Raw genomic sequence first — 19,249 nt, forward strand, 5'->3', positions numbered from 1 at the left:
TTAATTTGCTATAGAAAAGTTATTGAGATAGCGTCAAAGACCTATAGATATGTTATCGGAGTGTTACCAATTCTTAGGGATAAGAAGTCGACGAAGCTCGTATCAAAAATTACAAAACTATTTATTTCATGGGAAAGTTGCCTCTGTTGTGGTTTAAATTCAACTCCTCGGTGAGCTCTAATTGACCTAAAAACTTTCGTTTTCTAGACGTACACCTGTTTGTTTACACATCGAATTTTGCGACTATTTGGGACTAAAGCCCGTATTTTACATTTCCCACTTACCAAAATATTTTGTCAAACTAGTAAGTTTAGCGATACAAAACAAATATGCTCCCCGATATTTTTCAACTTACCGCTTTAGACCACGTTATATATGTTCCATCCAACTACATTATTTTCTCGCAAATTTTTACGTTTCTATTTTATTTTGTTCTTCCAGTTATCGAGGGGGAAATATATATGGGAAATCTAATTATATAATTAACGACGAGGTACGAAAATGAAGAAAATCTCGTTATATGTAAACTAGGTCTTAAGGCCCCATTACTGATACTTGGCATAGACTTGACTTGACTTGGCGTAAACTTGGCAACTTAGCCTTGATTATACTCCACTTGCGCATACAATCTGGCATCATAATCAATAAATGTCGATTTGTATGACAAAATGTCAAAATCAAATGGAAACAAACAAATGGCATCTCAAAATGTAAACGTCACTTAGAACTTACATAGAAAATCAAAATTCAACAGACTTCTAAGTCAAGTTAAGTGTTGCTAAGTTTTGAGTAATCAGTAACATGCAATGTTAATTTAACAGAACTGTAAGTGACAGTTCTCAAGCCAAGTAAAGTCTATGCTAAGTATCAGTAATGGAGCCTTTAGTAAATTTAATTCTTATTGAAATAATTCCTGCGGCGCTTTTCTATCACGAAAACTTTACGGGAGCAGTTTTTCCCGAAAGCTGATAATAAATCTGAACAACTAACATAGTGACTGAGTTCCCCAGGTGTTTCCAATTGTTGGACGGACCAAAACTAAGTTATTTGCGAGTTTCATTCAGCTGCCTTATTGTTATATACAAAAAGAGAGGCTAAAATGTGTGTTAGTTTGTAGCCGGTGTTTGAAGAGATGCGCCGGTCGATTTTGTTCAAACTTTCACATAAGTTGCGTATACCACACGCGGTGGGTTGCGATCGACACACAGGGTCGCGAGATATAGGCCAAAACGTGGACCCGGGTACCCCTAGAATGTGTTTATAGAATATAGATAACAAATCAAAGCTGTTGTTGGGTGCTTTAGTACAGTGTAGTTTTCATACCCATAGTCACTAAATATATATATGTTAGTATTGACGATCCTTTTTTCCAGGAAGTAGACCAGAGACGGACTGTGACTGGGATTAAGACTAGGACAGGGACTGAGACTCGGAGTGGGACTGGGACTGGGAATCGGATTGGGACTGGAACAAAATACATACCACCCTCTGGGACTGGCAATAAGGGATGAAAAAGAATGACAAGAACTTGAGATCAGAGAAAAGAGAGAACGAGAACGAGAAGGAGAATGAGAAAGAGATAGAATGAGACGAAGATTGAAATAGATGAAGCGAAAAAGACGGAGGGTGGAGTGAATAAAAGGATTGGGAAAAAGTGAAGAGGGGGAGGGCAGAGTTAGACGGAAAAAGCTTATTAAGATGTATGCAGATAGACCAAATTTAGGGCAGAACAACGTCTGCCGGGCCTGCTAGTTGTTATATGAATTTGTAATAGCTCGCTTTATAATTTCCAAATAAATTTATTCAAATGGTACTCACTATAAGGCTAATTATCTATTCCATCAATTATTTTATACTTAATAATTCCTTTATCTTTTTTTCTACAGCCATTGAAGAGCTAACGCCTATGAAAAATGGTGATCTACACGATACCAAATTAACGGTCGATGCTGCAAAATATGAGCCACCACCAGAGAAACATTGGTTGTATCGACGTGTATATATTCTTAATTGGCTGCAGAAATATGATCGTGAAATAGCGATATCGGATTTAATTGCAGGCGTAACATTGGGCCTTACCATAATACCCCAAAGTATTGCTTATGCAGCGCTGGCGGGTCTATCATCTGAATATGGTTTATATTCAGCTATAATTGGTGAGTACACCTATCCCCCGATTTACACGGTACTTGTTTTACACTTCGAAGAAAACTACGGAAGTTAGTTATTTTTTGGTCAAAGAATACTTAGTTTTAAGTTTTTTAAGATGTTTTAGTTTTGTTTTATTTAAATAAATGACTGAATTGGGTAGTTTTTTCGCTTTACTCGGTTTTTGTATAGGAAAACGAAGATTTCACTTTACACGGTTTTGTATGGAACCGATCATTCGTGTAAATCGGGGGATAGGTGTAATTAGATATGAAGAAGTGAAATAATATTACATGAAGAAAAATATATATCTGACTTGAGCGTTTGACTGTAAAAGGCGTACACAGCAAGCAGCACAGCTCGGCGCGGCACGCTCGTATTTTCTACTTGCTCATATATGTATATTGCTAATAGAAAATGCTCGCAATGAGTTTTAAATTCGAAATCGAAACAAGACAGCCTACAAAATGTTTGTGATTGTAGCAGCATAAGTGTGACAAGAACAAAAAAATTAATTTAAGTAAATTCGATTATTGAATACAAAAGCAAAAACATTTAAACAGCAATATGTACATATATCGGCACTCTGATTTTTGTGAGTGTACCTAGCCTATAGGAGCCGTATAGGGGTATTACATATAAGTATTCGCTAAACTTTGTAGTGCCCTGCAATACCACTAGGAGTGATCTCACCTTACGATTCGAAAATTAATTTTTTGTGGGAAATGTACAATGCGCTAAAACACATTTGAGGGCGTGATGTTCAGCAATATGAGCCCTCAGCAATGTTTAAGGTTGGATGACATCGATTAAATGTTGAAGTTCCTCATATTTTCCTGCGAACTTTTTAGTTCATAGGTACCCACATACCGACTTGTGAATCGCTACAACAAACTGCAAAACTGCTGCGCAGAAAATTAGTACTCTTAAATTTCAATACGCATTATCCTCAGATGCAACTGAAATATGTATGTGTCTATGTTTTACCTCTACAAATAGTGTGCGTCCACTATTCACCGCAACCGATTCAGCTATAGGTGACACACTATGACCAACAGAGGTGTGTGTCTCCGCTTTTAGGTACAACATGTTCTGTAGCTAGTTATTTAACCACTGCCGCTAGATGGGTCTCCTAAACATTATCTAAGTGAGGATAAGCATTTTTTTACGCGCAAACGTAGACGTATATACATGTAAGAAAAACACGGCTACTGTATAATTAAAAAAAAATCAATACTAATCTCTAATAAAAAGTTTTTCATGTATTTATTTCATTTAAGGCCAACTTGTTTATGCTCTTTTTGGCACAACTCCGCAAGTATCAATAGGACCAACAAGTTTGATGTCGTTAATGGTGCTACAGTTCGTTGGCGATCGTCCAGTGCAATTTGTTCTGGTTCTCTCATTTCTTGCAGGGCTTATAGAACTACTAATGGGAGCTTTTCAACTGGGTAAGTTTTGTTCTTAACTGTACGATTAAGATAGAATGACTTCTAACATGATCGAGATCAGCCTCAAGCTCAAGTTGCCCGACCACTGCAGTTGATACAGTTATATACAGTACTACTACGGTTAGAAAACTCGACATTTCATACGGCAGAGTATTTATTAAGGCAATGAGATCCAGATCGGTGCGAATAAAAAGTCTACGAATGCGTAACCTCACTTTCGATTGCCTTGTACTATTTTACGTTAAATGTCATCTGGGTCCCCGGACATAGCCCTATCTCGGGTATTTCTGCATGTGCTAGGCTGTGGAGAACTCTGAGTTCTGCTGGCCTCCTATAATCTTCTCTTGAACAAATGGGCCTCGAGTCTGGCGAGCAAACGCTGGGCAGACACCATCTCTCACATTTTATCGGCATCCTTCTGGTCTGCAGGGCGTCATCCGCTCTGTCAAACCCGTTTTTCACTGGTGGTTCTTGTTATCGTTGTAGCAGTGCTTCGCCCCATCCAATAGGTGCCGCCGATCACAAGTTGTCACCAATATCCTCTAACGGGAGTCCAAGGAAACTTGCTGTTTCAACAGGGGTGGACCATAATGAGAGGGGTGTTAGAGGCGTTGGTTCCACATTACAATTAAAGAGATGGTTGGTGTCATGTGGGGACACATTGCAAGCGGGGCATACATTTTATATGTCGGGGTTGATTCTGGATAGGTAAGAGTTTAACGTGTTGCAGTATCCAGATCGAAGTTGAGCTAGAGTGACTCGTGTTTCCCTGGGTAGTGTGCGTTCCTCTTCCGCAAAGTTTTGGGTACGGTTCTTTGAGTACTGGATTCACCAGGCAATTCCCGGCATAAAGGTTGGACGCCTGCTTGTGGAGTTCACTGAGGACCTGCTTGTGTTTTTTGGCTTCATACGGCTGAGTTCTCAGGTGCCGTATTTCCTCATAATGCTTACGGAGATGACTCCTTAAGCCCCTAGGCGGTGTTGGCTCATCAATCAGATACCTGTTGGGATGCTCAGGTTTCTGGGTATTCAACAGGAACTGTTTGATTAGCATCTCATTTCTCTCCCTGATGCGGAATATTCGCGCCTCATTATGTAGATGGTGCTCTGGACATAAGAAGACATCCCGTTGCGATTCTGAGAGGAGTATTTTGGCAGGCATGTAGTTTTTCCAGTGAGTAGTTTTAAGGCTTGGCGACCATAGGGGACGCGTAGCATGCAATCGTCTGGCCAATTGCTTTGTAAGTAGTAATGAGCGTTTCTTTATCTTTTCCCCAAGTACTGCCAGCAAGAGATTTGAGGATTTTAATACGGCTCTGGATTTTCGGTACAATTGTTGCTGCATGCTCACCAAAATCTAGATCCTGATCAAATGTCACACCCTAGATTTTGGGTTGTAGGACAGTCGGTAGCGTAGTGCCATCGACGTGGATGTTCAAAATGGTCGACATTTGAGACGTCCTAGTTGTAAATAAGGTCGCGGATGATTTAGTCGATGATAATGCCAGGTTTCGCGAGGCGAAAAAACTGGAGAGATCAGGGAGGTAGCCGTTTATTCCGTTGCAAAGATCATCGATCTGTGGGCCCGAGCCTGTGGCCATTATTGTGCAGTCATCGGAGTAAGAAACGATAGTAACTCCTTCCGGTAGCGAAGGTAGTTTTTATATGTAGAAATTAAACAAAAGTGGGGATAGGACACCACCCTGTGGCACCCCTTGTTTAATTCTTCTTGGCTTTGATGTTTCGTTTCTGAATTGCACCGATGCCTGCCGACCACCCAGATAATTTGCGGTCCACCTTTTAAGACATGGGGGAAGGGTAGACCCTTCCAAGTCTTGCTGTAACGTGCCATGGTTGACCGTATCAAAAGCTTTTGATAGATCTAGCGCAATGAGTACTGTTCTATGGTGGGGCTTCTGATTTAAACCACAATTTATCTGGGTGCTAATGGCAATTAGCGTGGTGGTGGTGCTATGGAGTTCTCTATGAAGTAGGGGAGCAAAATGGCTTCAAGCGTCTTGGGTACTGGCGATAGGAGAGATATAGGGCGATATGACTCTCCTATGTTAGCTTGTTTCCCAGGCTTTAGTAGCGGGACCACTTTGGCCATTTTCCATTTTTCGGGAATAACAAAGGTGGAAAGAGACAGGTTGAAGACATGCGATAAATATTTGAAACCCTCTTTCCTTAGGCTTTTAAGCATCGGCATGGCTATGCCGCCTGGGCCCACTGCTTTGGATGGTTTAGCATGACCGATGGCATCCTCAACCTCTTTGGCGGTGATGGTAATCGGAGACGCGCTGAATTTATACTTATGCACGTGTCTGTTGGCCCTCCTATATTGTCGGCAGAAAGCGCTCGCGCATTTTTTCGCATCCGACAGCACTTTATCGCCAAAGGCGATGGAAATTTTGTCATTATGCTTAGACGGATTCGATAGGGACCTTAATGTGGACCAAAGTTACCTACACCGGCAGAGAGGTTACAACCGCTTAGGTGCTCCTCCCATTTTGCCCGCTTGTGTTCATCCACAAGCAATCTGATGCGTTGGTTTATATCCCTTATTTGGGGGTCGCCGGGATCGAGCTGTCTTATAAGTTCACGTTCTCTCGCTAAATTTGCGGCCTCCGCCGGAAAGTGAGGCCGAATTTCGGGAATTCTGCCGGCGGGAATGAAGCAAGCCGAGGCGGATTCAATGACCTTGCGGAAAGCATGCTCCCCTTGGCGAGCATCAGTCGGGATTGGGAGGGCAGCAAAGCGGTTGTCTGTAAAGGATTTGAATTCGTCCCACTTTCCTTTTTTAAAGTTTAAGAAAGTGCGTTTTTCTGTGACATCTAACTCCTACTGTCTGACTGCAAGTTTGAATGCCATAGATCGTGATGGGCATTGAAGTCGCCTAAAATAATGCCATTATTGCCAGAGAGTAAGGCGCTGATGTTAGGTATCCACTGGTGAAACAGGTGGCAGGAGGGATGTAGATGTTGATTTCTAGGTTTGCATCGCCTGACCGGACAGATAAGCCTTGACGTTCTAAGACACAGTCCCTGCGGCCGATGTCGGTATCAAATAAATGATATTGCACTGAGTGGTGTAAGGTAAACGTACGGCCGCCTCCATTTCCGCTCTCAGAACATCTAGGAAAGTGGCACCGGCCAAGGCAGGAGCTGCATTGCAAACATATATATTCTGTGCTGGCAAACAGTGCAAACGGGGGTAGGGACTAAGAGTCTCTTTCACTGACCTACACGATTGATGCCGGAAAAGAGGGGGAAGAAGGCGGGGGCAGGGGCTGATGCTCGGCATTCCTACCGACTCTACTACGGAGATAGTAGTTATGAGTGGTAGCAGCCGTTTGAGTTGTTGGCGCCGTGGGGCGCGAGCAGCAGCGGGTACTTGTTGTGGCTTGCTGAGAGGAGCTGCTGGAAGGTAGTGGGGGGGGGGGGGGCGCTAAGGCGCAAGGAGCCACAAAAGATTTATAAAAGTTACGTGGACGTCGGATTTTGGGATCAAGCCCAGAAAACATGTCCGATGCAACTATCCCTTACACGAGACACACTGAACAGAGTATGACCGTCCTAAAAAGATTCTTTTCCGGCAGATGCAGCAAAACCATTTCTCAGGACCGGGGTCAGGAGACGGACCCGGATTGGGTTCGATACCTTCCCGGAGCAAGAGAATATGGAACAGTCCCGTTGCAAGGAGCTGCTGATAGGAGGACAATTTATGGGAGAGACGCAACAAACTAAATGGGGTTGCACTGAAATGACAGTCCTTGGTCGGGAAAAATCCCGAGTCGCTCCGGTACATAGAACCGACTGCCTTGGGAAGCGTTTCACTGGTGGTCGGTGTTATAACTGAACTCTGCCCAGTAAGAGTCTTTGCGCTGTGTCTGAACACACTGGAAAACTAAACACGCTTAACTGTCCAGATAACTAGGCGAAAATACCTTAGCCTCGGCCTATTCAGATATCTGGAGGCCAGTCCTATATTAAAGTACATACCATATCATTCCGCAGCAGCGATTAAATCCAACTTCACTGGTGTTTCTAGCTACTCGGGGCAGTTACAGCAGTTGTAGCCTCTGCTTATCTTTGATGCCACTAAGGAGTGTCGTAAAGAATGCAACCTTATTAGTAAAGATGAGCCATAGGTCAAAGAATCTCGCTTTAATACGGAAAGTGGCAAATTACAAACCTACCGACAAATCTAAAAATCTAGCATCACATCACCTCTTGTCTTCTTCATCACATAGCGCTTGTAACAAAAGTCCATGTCAAGTCCCTACCGGCTGCCCAGTTCAACACAACCTTACTTAGCCTCTCCTGCATTCAATCGTTTCTTATTAAAAAATCTCTAAACAGCTTCTACTTTTAGGTTTCATTGTCAACTTCATACCGACACCAGTGACGAAAGCCTTCACCAGTGCCACTGCCGTCATTGTAGCTGCGGTGCAACTAAAAAATTTGTTCGGTATAAAAACAGCGGGAATACCATCAATAGGAAATTTATTTCAAAGTATACGTTACGGTGATTCAGCATTGGGGTTTATTTGTATAGTCTTATTATTGTTATTGCGAGTAAGTAGCAAAACCTAAATTTAAATGATATTTACCATTTTCCAATCCATTTAAAACCTTACAGCAATTAGCATCAGTAAATTTCAAAAAGAATACACCAACAACACACCGACTTAAGAAATTCCTTTGGTATATCAGCATTTCACGTAATGCTTTAGTCATAACCGTCTGCAGTTTGGTGACATTCTTTTGGATTAAAAAATGTTCCATTAAAGCCATCCCATACGCTCTCACCGCCAAAGTGAAGTCATCACAATTGAGTTTACATTTACCACCATTTGCATTTGACTACAAAAACACGACTTATGTTTTTACTGATATTTTGGCCGAATTGGGTAGCGGTATTATTATTGTGCCGCTTGTGGCCATATTAGCGAATGTTGCCATTGCAAAAGCTTTCGGTAAGTTGATAAAATGTTTGCGAAATGGAGTTGTGCATTACAACTTTCTCTTCTCTTCATAGTTAAGGACGACCGTTTGGACGCGTCTCAGGAAATGCTCACATTGGGTCTTTGCAATTTGGCTGGCTCATTTTTCAATTGTATCCCGGTGTGTGGTGCATTCACTCGTTCCGCTGTCAGTCAAGCAAGCGGTGTACGTACGCCCATTTCGGGTGTTTATACCGGTAGGTGAACGTAAATAATAATATTTAAAACCTCTGGTTAACATAAAACTGAACTCTATTCATTTTCTGTTAAGGTATACTCGTGCTTTTGGCACTCAATGTGCTCACTCCATATTTTGGTTACATACCAAAGGCATCGATTTCTGCAATGCTCGTAGTGGCTGTAGTATTTATGGTGAGTTCAAAACCCTCTTCTTAGGTTATGGGCATAAAAAATTTCCTTCGAAATTCGGGGAGTGTCGATTTCGTTAATTCAACAACAACAACAAGTCTCGAATTAGATACCGTTTTTTGACGACGACGACTATGGCAAGCGTTTTATAAACTATGCTTTGAAGGCATGCACCTGGAATGCACTACGCTTCCTCAGTGAGAGTAATCTTCGACCTAATGATAGGTTTCCAGCAGCAGAGAAAGTACTGGTACGACGAGGAATGCCAGGCTGCGGGTATAAGAATGCAACAACGTGAGAAACTTATATGGGATCGTTATCGATAACAATAATTCGAGCCTGATAACAACGGCGTCCGCCTCGAGAGCATTTCCACCTACATAAGGTATCGGCCAGTGCACGAGGTAAAAGACGACTATCCAGCTCCCATTGATATGAAGAAGCACGTCCGGCGCAGCCCATGCCGCATTGGCACAACTTAGATATAGATATTTTAACAGGCCAACGTCTTAGTTTACACGGCTATTTTTTCCTCGTGTTAGGAATTTGGCTGTACATTCGAAAAAAAATAGGCTTGACATTCGAAAATATATCATCACCCTTATCGCGAGTTTTATTTTCACCCGAAAATATTCACAGTTTTTGTTCACCCTATCGCAGAGGGTGGCGAAACAATTTTTCGTGTTCGAAAAAGATTTCGCCTTATTGGAACCTCTTTGTTCGGGCGAAATGCACAGCGGGGAAACCCAAATTTGTTCACTTATATTTTACGGGCGAACAAGAGGAAAACAAAATGTAAGTAATTTTTTGTTTTGAAATTTGATACTTTTATTATAAAAAATAAACCAATAAATAATGCACAATCGGAAGCTGAGTGGAAAAAAGTGAAACTCCTGTATTGCTAAGATTGGCTAAGACCCACTCCTTGATCCTTTCCAACGCCTTTTCCTATGCGAAAAAACGAAGACATGTACTCAACTTTACAATTGTTGGAACTCCAAATTTTTGCTTCAATGGTGGCAAGGAGTTGGTAAGAACATCTAGCAAATATTAGAATGCCGGCTTGTTTAGCCTGTAATAATGGCGAAAGCTAATTGAAAAAAAAAAAAAAAAAAATTAGCTTGTTATTCAAAAATGCTGAAAATAGTAATATTTAGCTTACAGTGAATCACTTAGCTCCAAAGGGTTAGAGCTGCCTCCGAATCACTTTCCCATTTATATTCTCCTCGTGCTCAATCAATACCAACCTAAGTGCATTACTAAACATTATTTTATAAATTTTTTATCTCTATTTTTGTTGTATTTTAAGGAAGCATATGCTTGGTTACAAAATTTACACAATTGCAATTAAATTATTTGTTCACTGCTAATTCACAATAGAGCATCAGCTGTTTCGAAGTGAACTTTTATTCGCCCGAAATTGCCGATAGGCGGAAAAACTTCACCCGAACAAAAGAAGTGAAGGCGAACACACTTGAAGGCGTGAACTTCGCGATAAGGGTGCATAAGTGGATTACACCTTCCTTTCCATCAGAGAAGTTCTTGCTGCTTTTTCAAAACCATATATATAATACTTCTAAATCACTACCTTCCTATCTTCCTAATGTGCAAATTTTCTATCAATCATTATTTGCTGAAACTGTGCAAATGTATGTTCTGCGCATGCGCGTGCTTTGTTAGTGTTAGTGAATTGTAGTAGCGTGTGTAAAAAAAGTATTAAAGGGGTAGCAACGGGTCACTATCCCCTTTACCCAACATCTGCATACTAATTATTATAAAATCTCAGTTTAGTCGATTAAACAATGAAAAGGCCAACAAATACAATTTTTGGTCACTAAGGGCTCATTTACATACGTATATCTGCGCACTCAGCACAAATCGGTAATGTTATTCTGCGGAGTTCTTAAAACAATAAAAATTTTAAAATACTAATGGAAAATAAAAGCTTACTTTTTCATTTGGAGAACGAACTAGCCTAATGTACAACATTGGTAGAAGCAAGACGGCTTGTTGAAATATACATATATTTAAGCCCCTGTTTTACAAGAATTTAACGACAGCCTTGAGATTTTGTCTCCTTCTCTCGTTGTATATCTGTACTGTAATGTTTGACAGGCTGCATAGTTCTGTAGTAGTGATATAGAAGTATTACATATATGGTCAAAACAAGAGACCAAACACACAACACTCACTGTATGGTCTTGGCCATTATGTTGTTCATTATAATCAGCTGAGCAGAGCTCACAGAGTATCTATATTAATTTTGTTCGCATAACGGTAATCCGTAACATCATAAACTAATCCAGATAGATATAGACTTATATATATCAAAGTGATCTGGGCGAAAAAGAAATCCATTTAGCCATGTCCGTCCGTACATCTGTCCGTCCGTCCGTAATCACGATAACTTGAGTAAATTTTGAGGTATCTTGATGAAATTTGGTATGTAGGTTACAGGGCATTCATATCAGATCGCTATTTAAAATGAACGAAATTGGACTATAACCACGCCCACTTTTTCGATATCGAAAATTTCGAAAAACAGAAAAAGTGCGATAATTCATTACGAAAAACGGATAGAGCGATGAAACTTAGTAGGTAGGTTAACCTTATGACGCAGAATAGTAAGTTAGTAAAATTTTGGACAACGGGCGTCCCACCGCCCACTTTTAAAAGAAGGTAATTTAAAAGTTTTGCAAGCTGTAATTTGGCAGTCGTTGAAGATATCATGATGAAATTTGGCAACAATGTTACTCCTATTACTATATGTGTAACAAATAAAAATTAGCAAAATCGGATGACGAACACGCCCACTTTTAAAAAAAAAATGTTTAAGTCAAATTTTAACAAAAAATTAAATATCTTTACAGTATATGAGTAAATTATATCAACATTCAACTCCATTAATGGTATGGTGCAACAAAATACAAAAATAAAAGGAAATTTCAAAATGGGCGTGGCTTCGCCCTTTTTCATTTAATTTGTCTAGAATACTTTTAATGCCATAAGTCGAACAAAAATTTACCAATCCTTGTGAAATTTGGTAGGGGCTATGTCGATAACTGTTTTCTGTGAAAATGGGTGAAATCGGTTGAAGCCACGCCCCGTTTTTATACACCGTCGACCGTCTGTCCTTCCGCTCGGCCGTTAACACGATAACTTGAGCAAAAGCCGATATATCTTTACTAAACTTAGTTCACTTACTTATCTGAACTCACTTTATCATGGTATAAAAAATGGCCGAAATCCGAATAAAACCACGCCCACTTTTTCGATATCGAAAATTACGAAAAATTAAAAAAATGCCATATTTCTATACCAAATATGAAAAAAGGGGTGAAACATGGTAATTGGATTGGTTTATTGACGCAGAATATAACTTTAGAAAAAACTTTGTAAAATGGGTGTGACACCTATCATATTAAGTAGAAGGAACGGAAAAAGTTCTACAGGGCGAAATCAAAAGCCCCTGGAATCTTGGCAGGAATATTGTTCGTGGTATTACATATATAAATAAAATAGCGGTACCGACAGATGATGTTCTGGGTCACCCTGGTCCAAATTTTGGTCGATATCTATATACAACTAAGGGCACCTCCCTTTTAAAACCCTAATTAATACCTTTAATTTGATACCCATATCGTACAAACACATTCTCGATTCACCCCTGGTCCACCTTTATGGCGATATCCCGAAAAGGCGTCCACCTATAGAACTAAGGGCCACCCCCTTTTAAAATACTCATTAACACCTTTCATTTCATACCCATATCGTACAAACATATGCTAGAGTCACCCCTGGTCCACCTTTATAGCCATATCTCGAAAAAGCGTTCACCTGTAGAACTAGGGATCACTCACTTTTAAAATACTCCTTAATACCTTCCATTTGATAATCATGTCATACAAACACATTCCAGGGTTACCCCAGGTTCATTTTCCGACATGGTAATTTTCCCTTATTTTGTCCCCAAAGCTCTCAGCTGAGTATGTAATGTTCGGTTACACCCGAACTTAGCCTTCCTTACTTGTTTCTTATATAACCTTATTCACTAGGATTTAAGAATTTTATTCAAAAGCAACAAGTCACCTTAAACGTTGTGTCTGCGACTTACCACCTCTAATGAACAGACGTAAGTTCTGCCAAAGAATCCAGTAAATTGATCTATAGTACCGTTAACGAGCACGACTCCGTTTATATATGATACAAAGCTGTGCTGTCCGTTAAATGCATGGTTGTTGTACGACGACGTTATCTTAGAAAATAAGAACTTTTATAAAATGGTCAGCAATGAGGCCGAGCTTCAAGGCTGTTCAAAGACTTAGCAAATATTTTGAAACAGGTTTCCTCTTTGAAATACATATAGAATGAAGGCTATATGACGCCAGGAAATTAGTGAGCAGAGACATACCGCAGGCCGAGGTAATATCACCCCTGCTCTGGGTGCTGTCCTCCGAACAACTGCTTGAAAGATTCGAACCGGGTCCAGGATATTTGACGTCGGAGAAGACCAATTAGGTCTGGGGAAGTATTGGGTCCCAGATGGGGCAAGGCATAAGGTAGAAGGGGTAACTTTTGCAGGAAAAGTACAGACCCAGAAATCATTCTAGTTAGTAACTTTTCGAGGAATCTCAGTGGCGAGCAGAAGGCATGTAAATGTGGTCTTTTCTGGTCAATAGAGTTGATAAATGTGTAAAAAAAAGCTAGAGAGATAATAAGCAAAATGTAAGCTTTGAAAAATACCCTGATAATAACACTTTATGCTATTCCCCATATCCCGCCCATAGATATAGACTTAATACCTCGGAGTAACTATGGATTCTTTCTGTCTATGAGTGGGCAACCTAAAGATAAATATAAAGATAAACATTTAAATAATAGTTTTGTTTTAATTTGGTGCTTTCATTAACATTTATCTGCATAGATTGACTTCTCACCTGTGACGGAACTTTGGCGCAGCAACAAAAAAGATTTCTTAAGTTGGATTGGCAGCTTCATTGTCTGTGTCTGTGCCGGTGTTGAGCTGGGCTTATTCTTTGGTATCGTATTAAATATGGTTTTAGTACTCATGCGATTGGGTAATCCTAAAGTTGAAGTAACACTCAAAGAGGTAAGTCAAAAAGTAGAAATCGAAAAGCAATCTGAACTTAAGAACATTTATTAAATACATATTTCCTTTGCAACAGGTTGACAAACATAATTATGTTTTTATTAGTCCCACCACTGATGTCTACTATTCAGGCGTTGAATATATTCGTGATAAAATTAATGAGGCTTGCCTACTCTATAGAGATGATTTTCCAATTGTTTTGGATTGCCGACGCTTCATGCAGTTCGATGCCACTTTTGTGGATGTCATCAATGCTGTGGCAAAGGAGTTACATTCTCGCGATATTTTGTTAGTTTTGTATGACCTAAAAAAAGAATTGCAAAAGCTAATGCATAAGTCTAGTCACATCAACTATTGTAGTGAGGAGGATGGTATTTGTTCTGGTGATTTATCGCCTAAGAAACATTAAATGTCTGGGGGAAAAATCATAAGAAGAGAATTTTATTTTCGGCAAATCATAAATAGTGATATATAGCTACATGTAGTTGCGTCCTAAATAGATTTCGAGCGCTTTTTCTCCAAATATACAGAAATAGTATTCAATATTTTTTATGTATATATATACATAAATAATTTTCAATATTTTATTGTTATACTATTGTTTAAGATGTTGTAATTTCTTTTCAAATTTATTTATTTATTCATGACTAATCGCAGTTTTGGTGTGTCTAAGGAATTTTTGGTGCATAAAGAGTGGGCGTAGCTGTCATCACGTTCCGCCCATTATAAATGGCGAATTGTTACAAAACCGTTGAGTATTGTAGAGATATCTCAATATTTGTGGATACAAACGGATGGACAGTCTTTGACAAAATTTCACATCTCTTGATAATACCGCCACAATCTACCGTTATCAAACAAGGTACTAGGCATTTGTTGTTGAATGAAAACTTAATATGAATCTATGAGGCAAAAGGAAAAGTTTTAATGTAAACAATTGATATGTATGTACTCTAGGGCCTGTCAAAATTGCTACATCCATATCCATATAAAACAGCTGATATAACCAACGTTATGAAAATCAATGTGATTGGTCAATTGTGTCATACCGTAATGCCCTAGTCATAACCATACCGTTGCTAAAGGGCCAGTTAATGGTGACATAGTCATAACCATATTTTTACCTATCTATATTAATTGGTATTGATTATTGTTGCCTTAACCTAAAAATCGTGAAATTTTCATATAAATGAAAAAAACTAAAAAAATTACAAACTTATACCACAAAAAATAAGTCTCTTAGTCAAAATGTATCCAAAACAATAAATAAAATATACAAAAAGTTAATAAATTCACCAACTCAAATATTTTTAGGTTATGGATATGGCGAAAACCCAAAAACCAATTGGTTGGGTATGGTATGGTTATGGCTAGGGTGTTATGGTATGGGACCATTAATCGATTATATTGAATTCCATAAGGTTAGTTCGATCAGCTGTTTTATCTGGTTATGGTTAAGTCACCATCAACTAGCCCTTTACCAATTGGTTTTTGGAGTTTCGCCATATCCATAAAAATATTTGAGTTGGTGAATTTATTAACTTTTTGGATATTTTATTAACTTTGCAATTTATTATTCATATTTTCTTTTGAGATTACCTTTTTATTTATGTTAAGGCACCAATAACCGTTGCCAATAGATATTGTGGCATATAACTAGAAGAGAAACGTAAATATCATAAAGGAGACATAAATAAGCAGCTGTTCGCGAAAAGTCTAGACCTTAGGAGAAATGGATGAACGAGGTATCCGAGAGTATAAAAGCAGCGCAAGCTGAGGAATAATTAGTCAGTTTGATTTTTGTACGCCATTAGTGAAGTACGTGAGTATTGTAATTTTGAAGTACTACTACAGTAAAGTTGTACATAAAGGAGATATTGCTACACTGAATATTTGAGTTATTTATTCCTCAGTTCAGCGATTCGATCGATAGCAGAAGGTGCAAGATAATCAGAATTTCCAAAAGTTCGTTACAATATGGTTATGACTAAGGTATTTTGAATACGTATATCAACTTTGATAGGGGCTTTCAGTCACAACAGTCGTTTGAAATATTAGGTTCGAATTTCGAAAATTTGCCTTGCCCTAATGTTTGTTGTGCATATTAATATACTTTATTTTTCTTAAATCGCTTAAACACCTGTTAGTTTTTATGAACGTATACTATTACTTACTAATTAAATTTATGTAATTATTATTGTTATTTTTAGACAACTAGTAACGAATCTACCTGCTTCTTATTTATATAATTTATATATTATTACAAAAAAATGTTTTATCACGTCTTACCACTAAATTAACGTAAGTGGCAAAAATGTAAAGTATTTTTTTGATGCGTAAACATCTTTGCTTATGGTATAGAGGAATCCTGAATGTAAGCGTTAGTGCATTCTTTGTAATTGGTGTGATATAATGGACGTATACATAATCTTTGTGCATGCATGTGCTCGAAGAGATATATACACTGTAGTTTTGTTGGAATAAAGAGTCAGAGATATATTGGCAAATATGAGCAAATGTATGATTTTAATTACTGAAAATTATTATTTTTTTCTTTTTAGGGTTTTGGGGTTGTAACACCTTTGTACATTATTTGGTTAGATTTATTTGAAGTAATAAAGTGCAAACAAAGAAAAAAATAAAATAATTAAAACAAAATACAATTATGAAAAAACTAAAAAAATAAAATAAAGTCAAATAAAATGAACAAAAATAAAGTAACACAAAACAAAATAAAATAAAACAAAGTAAATTAATTCCAGCTTCGACGAGCCCAAGGCATATATCAATAATTATTTTCGAATTCGAACCTGGAAAATTTTTTTTCTAATTGAGAAAACTTTTTTCTAAAATTTTGATGTTGCTTTGCCCGGAGCATGAACCTAGGATCTTCGGTGTGGATGGCGGAGTACGCTACCATCACACCACGACGCCATCTTCATATTAATAAGCTGAAAAAATGCAAAATGTTCATTTCTGAAAATAAACTAAGCTTGTACATGGAATACGTATGTGGATATAAGTAAAAGGGATGTAAATATCCATGCTTTAGATAACCACTGCATACATTTTTCCATATAAAATATAAGGCGCCATATACCGCCGAAGAGAATTTATGCCGAGCTTCACTTCCAACTTGCGTCGTGTTCCTTTAAAATTTTCCTACGAATTAGAGGGACTGGTCCTACATGTTTTACGACGGAGATCAGTATTTTTATTACTTTTTGAGTTATGAGCAGTCAATGTTGACAATACGGGCAAGATTACATATGACGCCGTGACACTTTGCGTCACAGTCACTCATATTCATATTCATAATTTTGAGTCACACGAAAAAAATTAGCCTTTGCGTTTTACATAGTTTGCCCCTTATTTTGCCGTATACGAGCGAACATGCGAAAGCTAGCGAACACGACCTTTTCCGTATGCGCATTATTTTTGATGGTAACTGTAAATAGATTCCGACTCATATCTCACGATTTACAATTGCTCATCCGGTTGCTTTTATTTATTTAATTTTATCTATTTAATATTTAATATAATCTTTTGCAGCTACCGTTTATGATGTATGTACATATATACAAATGTGTGTATAGCGCGGTCTCACCAAGTTGTGACGTCCGTTGTTTCATGAGACAAGCTAATGTCAATAAAAACAAGTAAGTAAATCCAAGTGTAAACGACAATAACGTACTGCTTGGTGACTACTGCTATGACAATCGTGAAGCGACAGCTTTGGCTGTGAATGTGACCTTGGGAAAGGCCTGCAAACGCTGAAATATCCTACTCTCGATCGAATCAAATGCAGAGAGCTGCTAACCCAGCTGGTCTTCCCGTGCACCACATCAGTGATGTGGGTCCCAAGTAATAGTCTGAGCCTCTGGTAAAACATTTCCCTCCTCTTGCTATAATGGATCATCGGTTTGAATCGGATATACCCGAGAAATTAAATGTCAAATGGACACTAGAACTCACATTTGAGCCGTATAGACTAGCTTGGCTCGCCATTGATAACCATACTAAGTTCCTTGTATTCATGGTAATATATAAGACGTTCGGTTGTGCAGAAATTTTTTATGAAATATGGTATTCACCCATTATTAAGATGAATAACAGGGACGTATTCACGTACGCGTTACTCATCTGATATTGTGTTACTGGATTCATGCATTATGATTAGTACTGGTATACAATTTCTAATGACGCATCTTAGGTCATATAAATCCAGCACTGGATTACCGATCAAAAATAAGATAATTAGATCTCCGAATTTCAATGTAAAATATATTATGAGAGCGGAGAGTTCTATTGGGAACAATGAAACATATTTGTCCAAGAAAAGCTGGGCAATTAGCCTGCATCTAGCAATATAGGGTGGCATTCAATTCAATGCAATTCAATTTTATTTCTAAAATATTAGTACAGTAAGATTTACATCTCTTTTTGCACAACAGAAAAATAACACTCAGATCCAGAAATAAGTTAAAAATAGTTTACGATAAATTAACCATAAATAAATTTAAGTCAATCAATAAGTATATTAAAACACGGAACAAAAAAATAAGTACACAGTACATTATGTAAATGGTTCAATTTGTGAAAAAGTATTTATATAGGACATCCGTGAAGTTACTTCCGTTCAATTTGCTTTTTATGCCAGCAGGTATTGAATTCCAAATTCTAACAGCATTGATGAAAAACATTCTAGTAGAGTTCTTAAGGTTAAAATATGGCAACATGAGGTTAAGGCAGCGCTCTGATTGTGGAAAGATAAGTTTTTCATAAAGATAATTTGGAGTCTTCGTATACATTAAACGAAATAGAAATATACAGTTTCTGGCTTTTAAATAAGCAGCGATGTCACATCCCAGTAGCGATGTTCTCCATGCAGATATGTGGTCAAACCTACGTATTCCATATACATAACGCGTAATTTCATTAAATGCAATATCAACTTTATGCGCCGACTGAGAGTCAAGCTTAGATTATCAAAATAGAGAGATTGCAGAGCACGTCGAATGAATTTGCGTTGAACCCTTTCAATCGTCGGCGGGCGTGTGGAGTAAATTGGATTCCAAATGACAGATCCATACTGGAACTTAGATTGCACTAAAGAACTATACAAAATTTTCCTAGTATATAGGTCCTTAAAGTCCTTTGCGTACC

General features: G+C 38.4%; 1 protein-coding gene across 3 annotated transcripts in view; it reads left to right on the top strand.

Moving 5' to 3' along the window:
* Positions 1-16,667, top strand: part of LOC137236621 (sodium-independent sulfate anion transporter) — a 43,934-nt gene extending 27,267 nt beyond the window's left edge. The window contains exons 3-10 of one of the 3 annotated variants that reach the window (XM_067759443.1): positions 1,887-2,156; positions 3,429-3,599; positions 7,974-8,176; positions 8,241-8,577; positions 8,640-8,801; positions 8,876-8,976; positions 13,898-14,083; positions 14,160-16,663. In XM_067759443.1, the coding sequence (XP_067615544.1) occupies positions 1,887-2,156; positions 3,429-3,599; positions 7,974-8,176; positions 8,241-8,577; positions 8,640-8,801; positions 8,876-8,976; positions 13,898-14,083; positions 14,160-14,492 (1,763 nt within the window). In that variant the 3' untranslated portion in view covers positions 14,493-16,663. Of the gene's footprint in view, positions 1-1,886; positions 2,157-3,428; positions 3,600-7,973; positions 8,177-8,240; positions 8,578-8,639; positions 8,802-8,875; positions 8,977-13,897; positions 14,084-14,159 lie in introns of all 3 variants that reach the window. The other 2 variants (XM_067759444.1, XM_067759442.1) reach the window with 2 other exon arrangements.
* Positions 16,668-19,249: the final 2,582 nt, after the last annotated feature.

This window comes from Eurosta solidaginis, chromosome 1, assembly GCF_040869045.1.
Source record: "Eurosta solidaginis isolate ZX-2024a chromosome 1, ASM4086904v1, whole genome shotgun sequence".
Classification (NCBI taxonomy): Eukaryota; Metazoa; Arthropoda; class Insecta; order Diptera; family Tephritidae; genus Eurosta; species Eurosta solidaginis.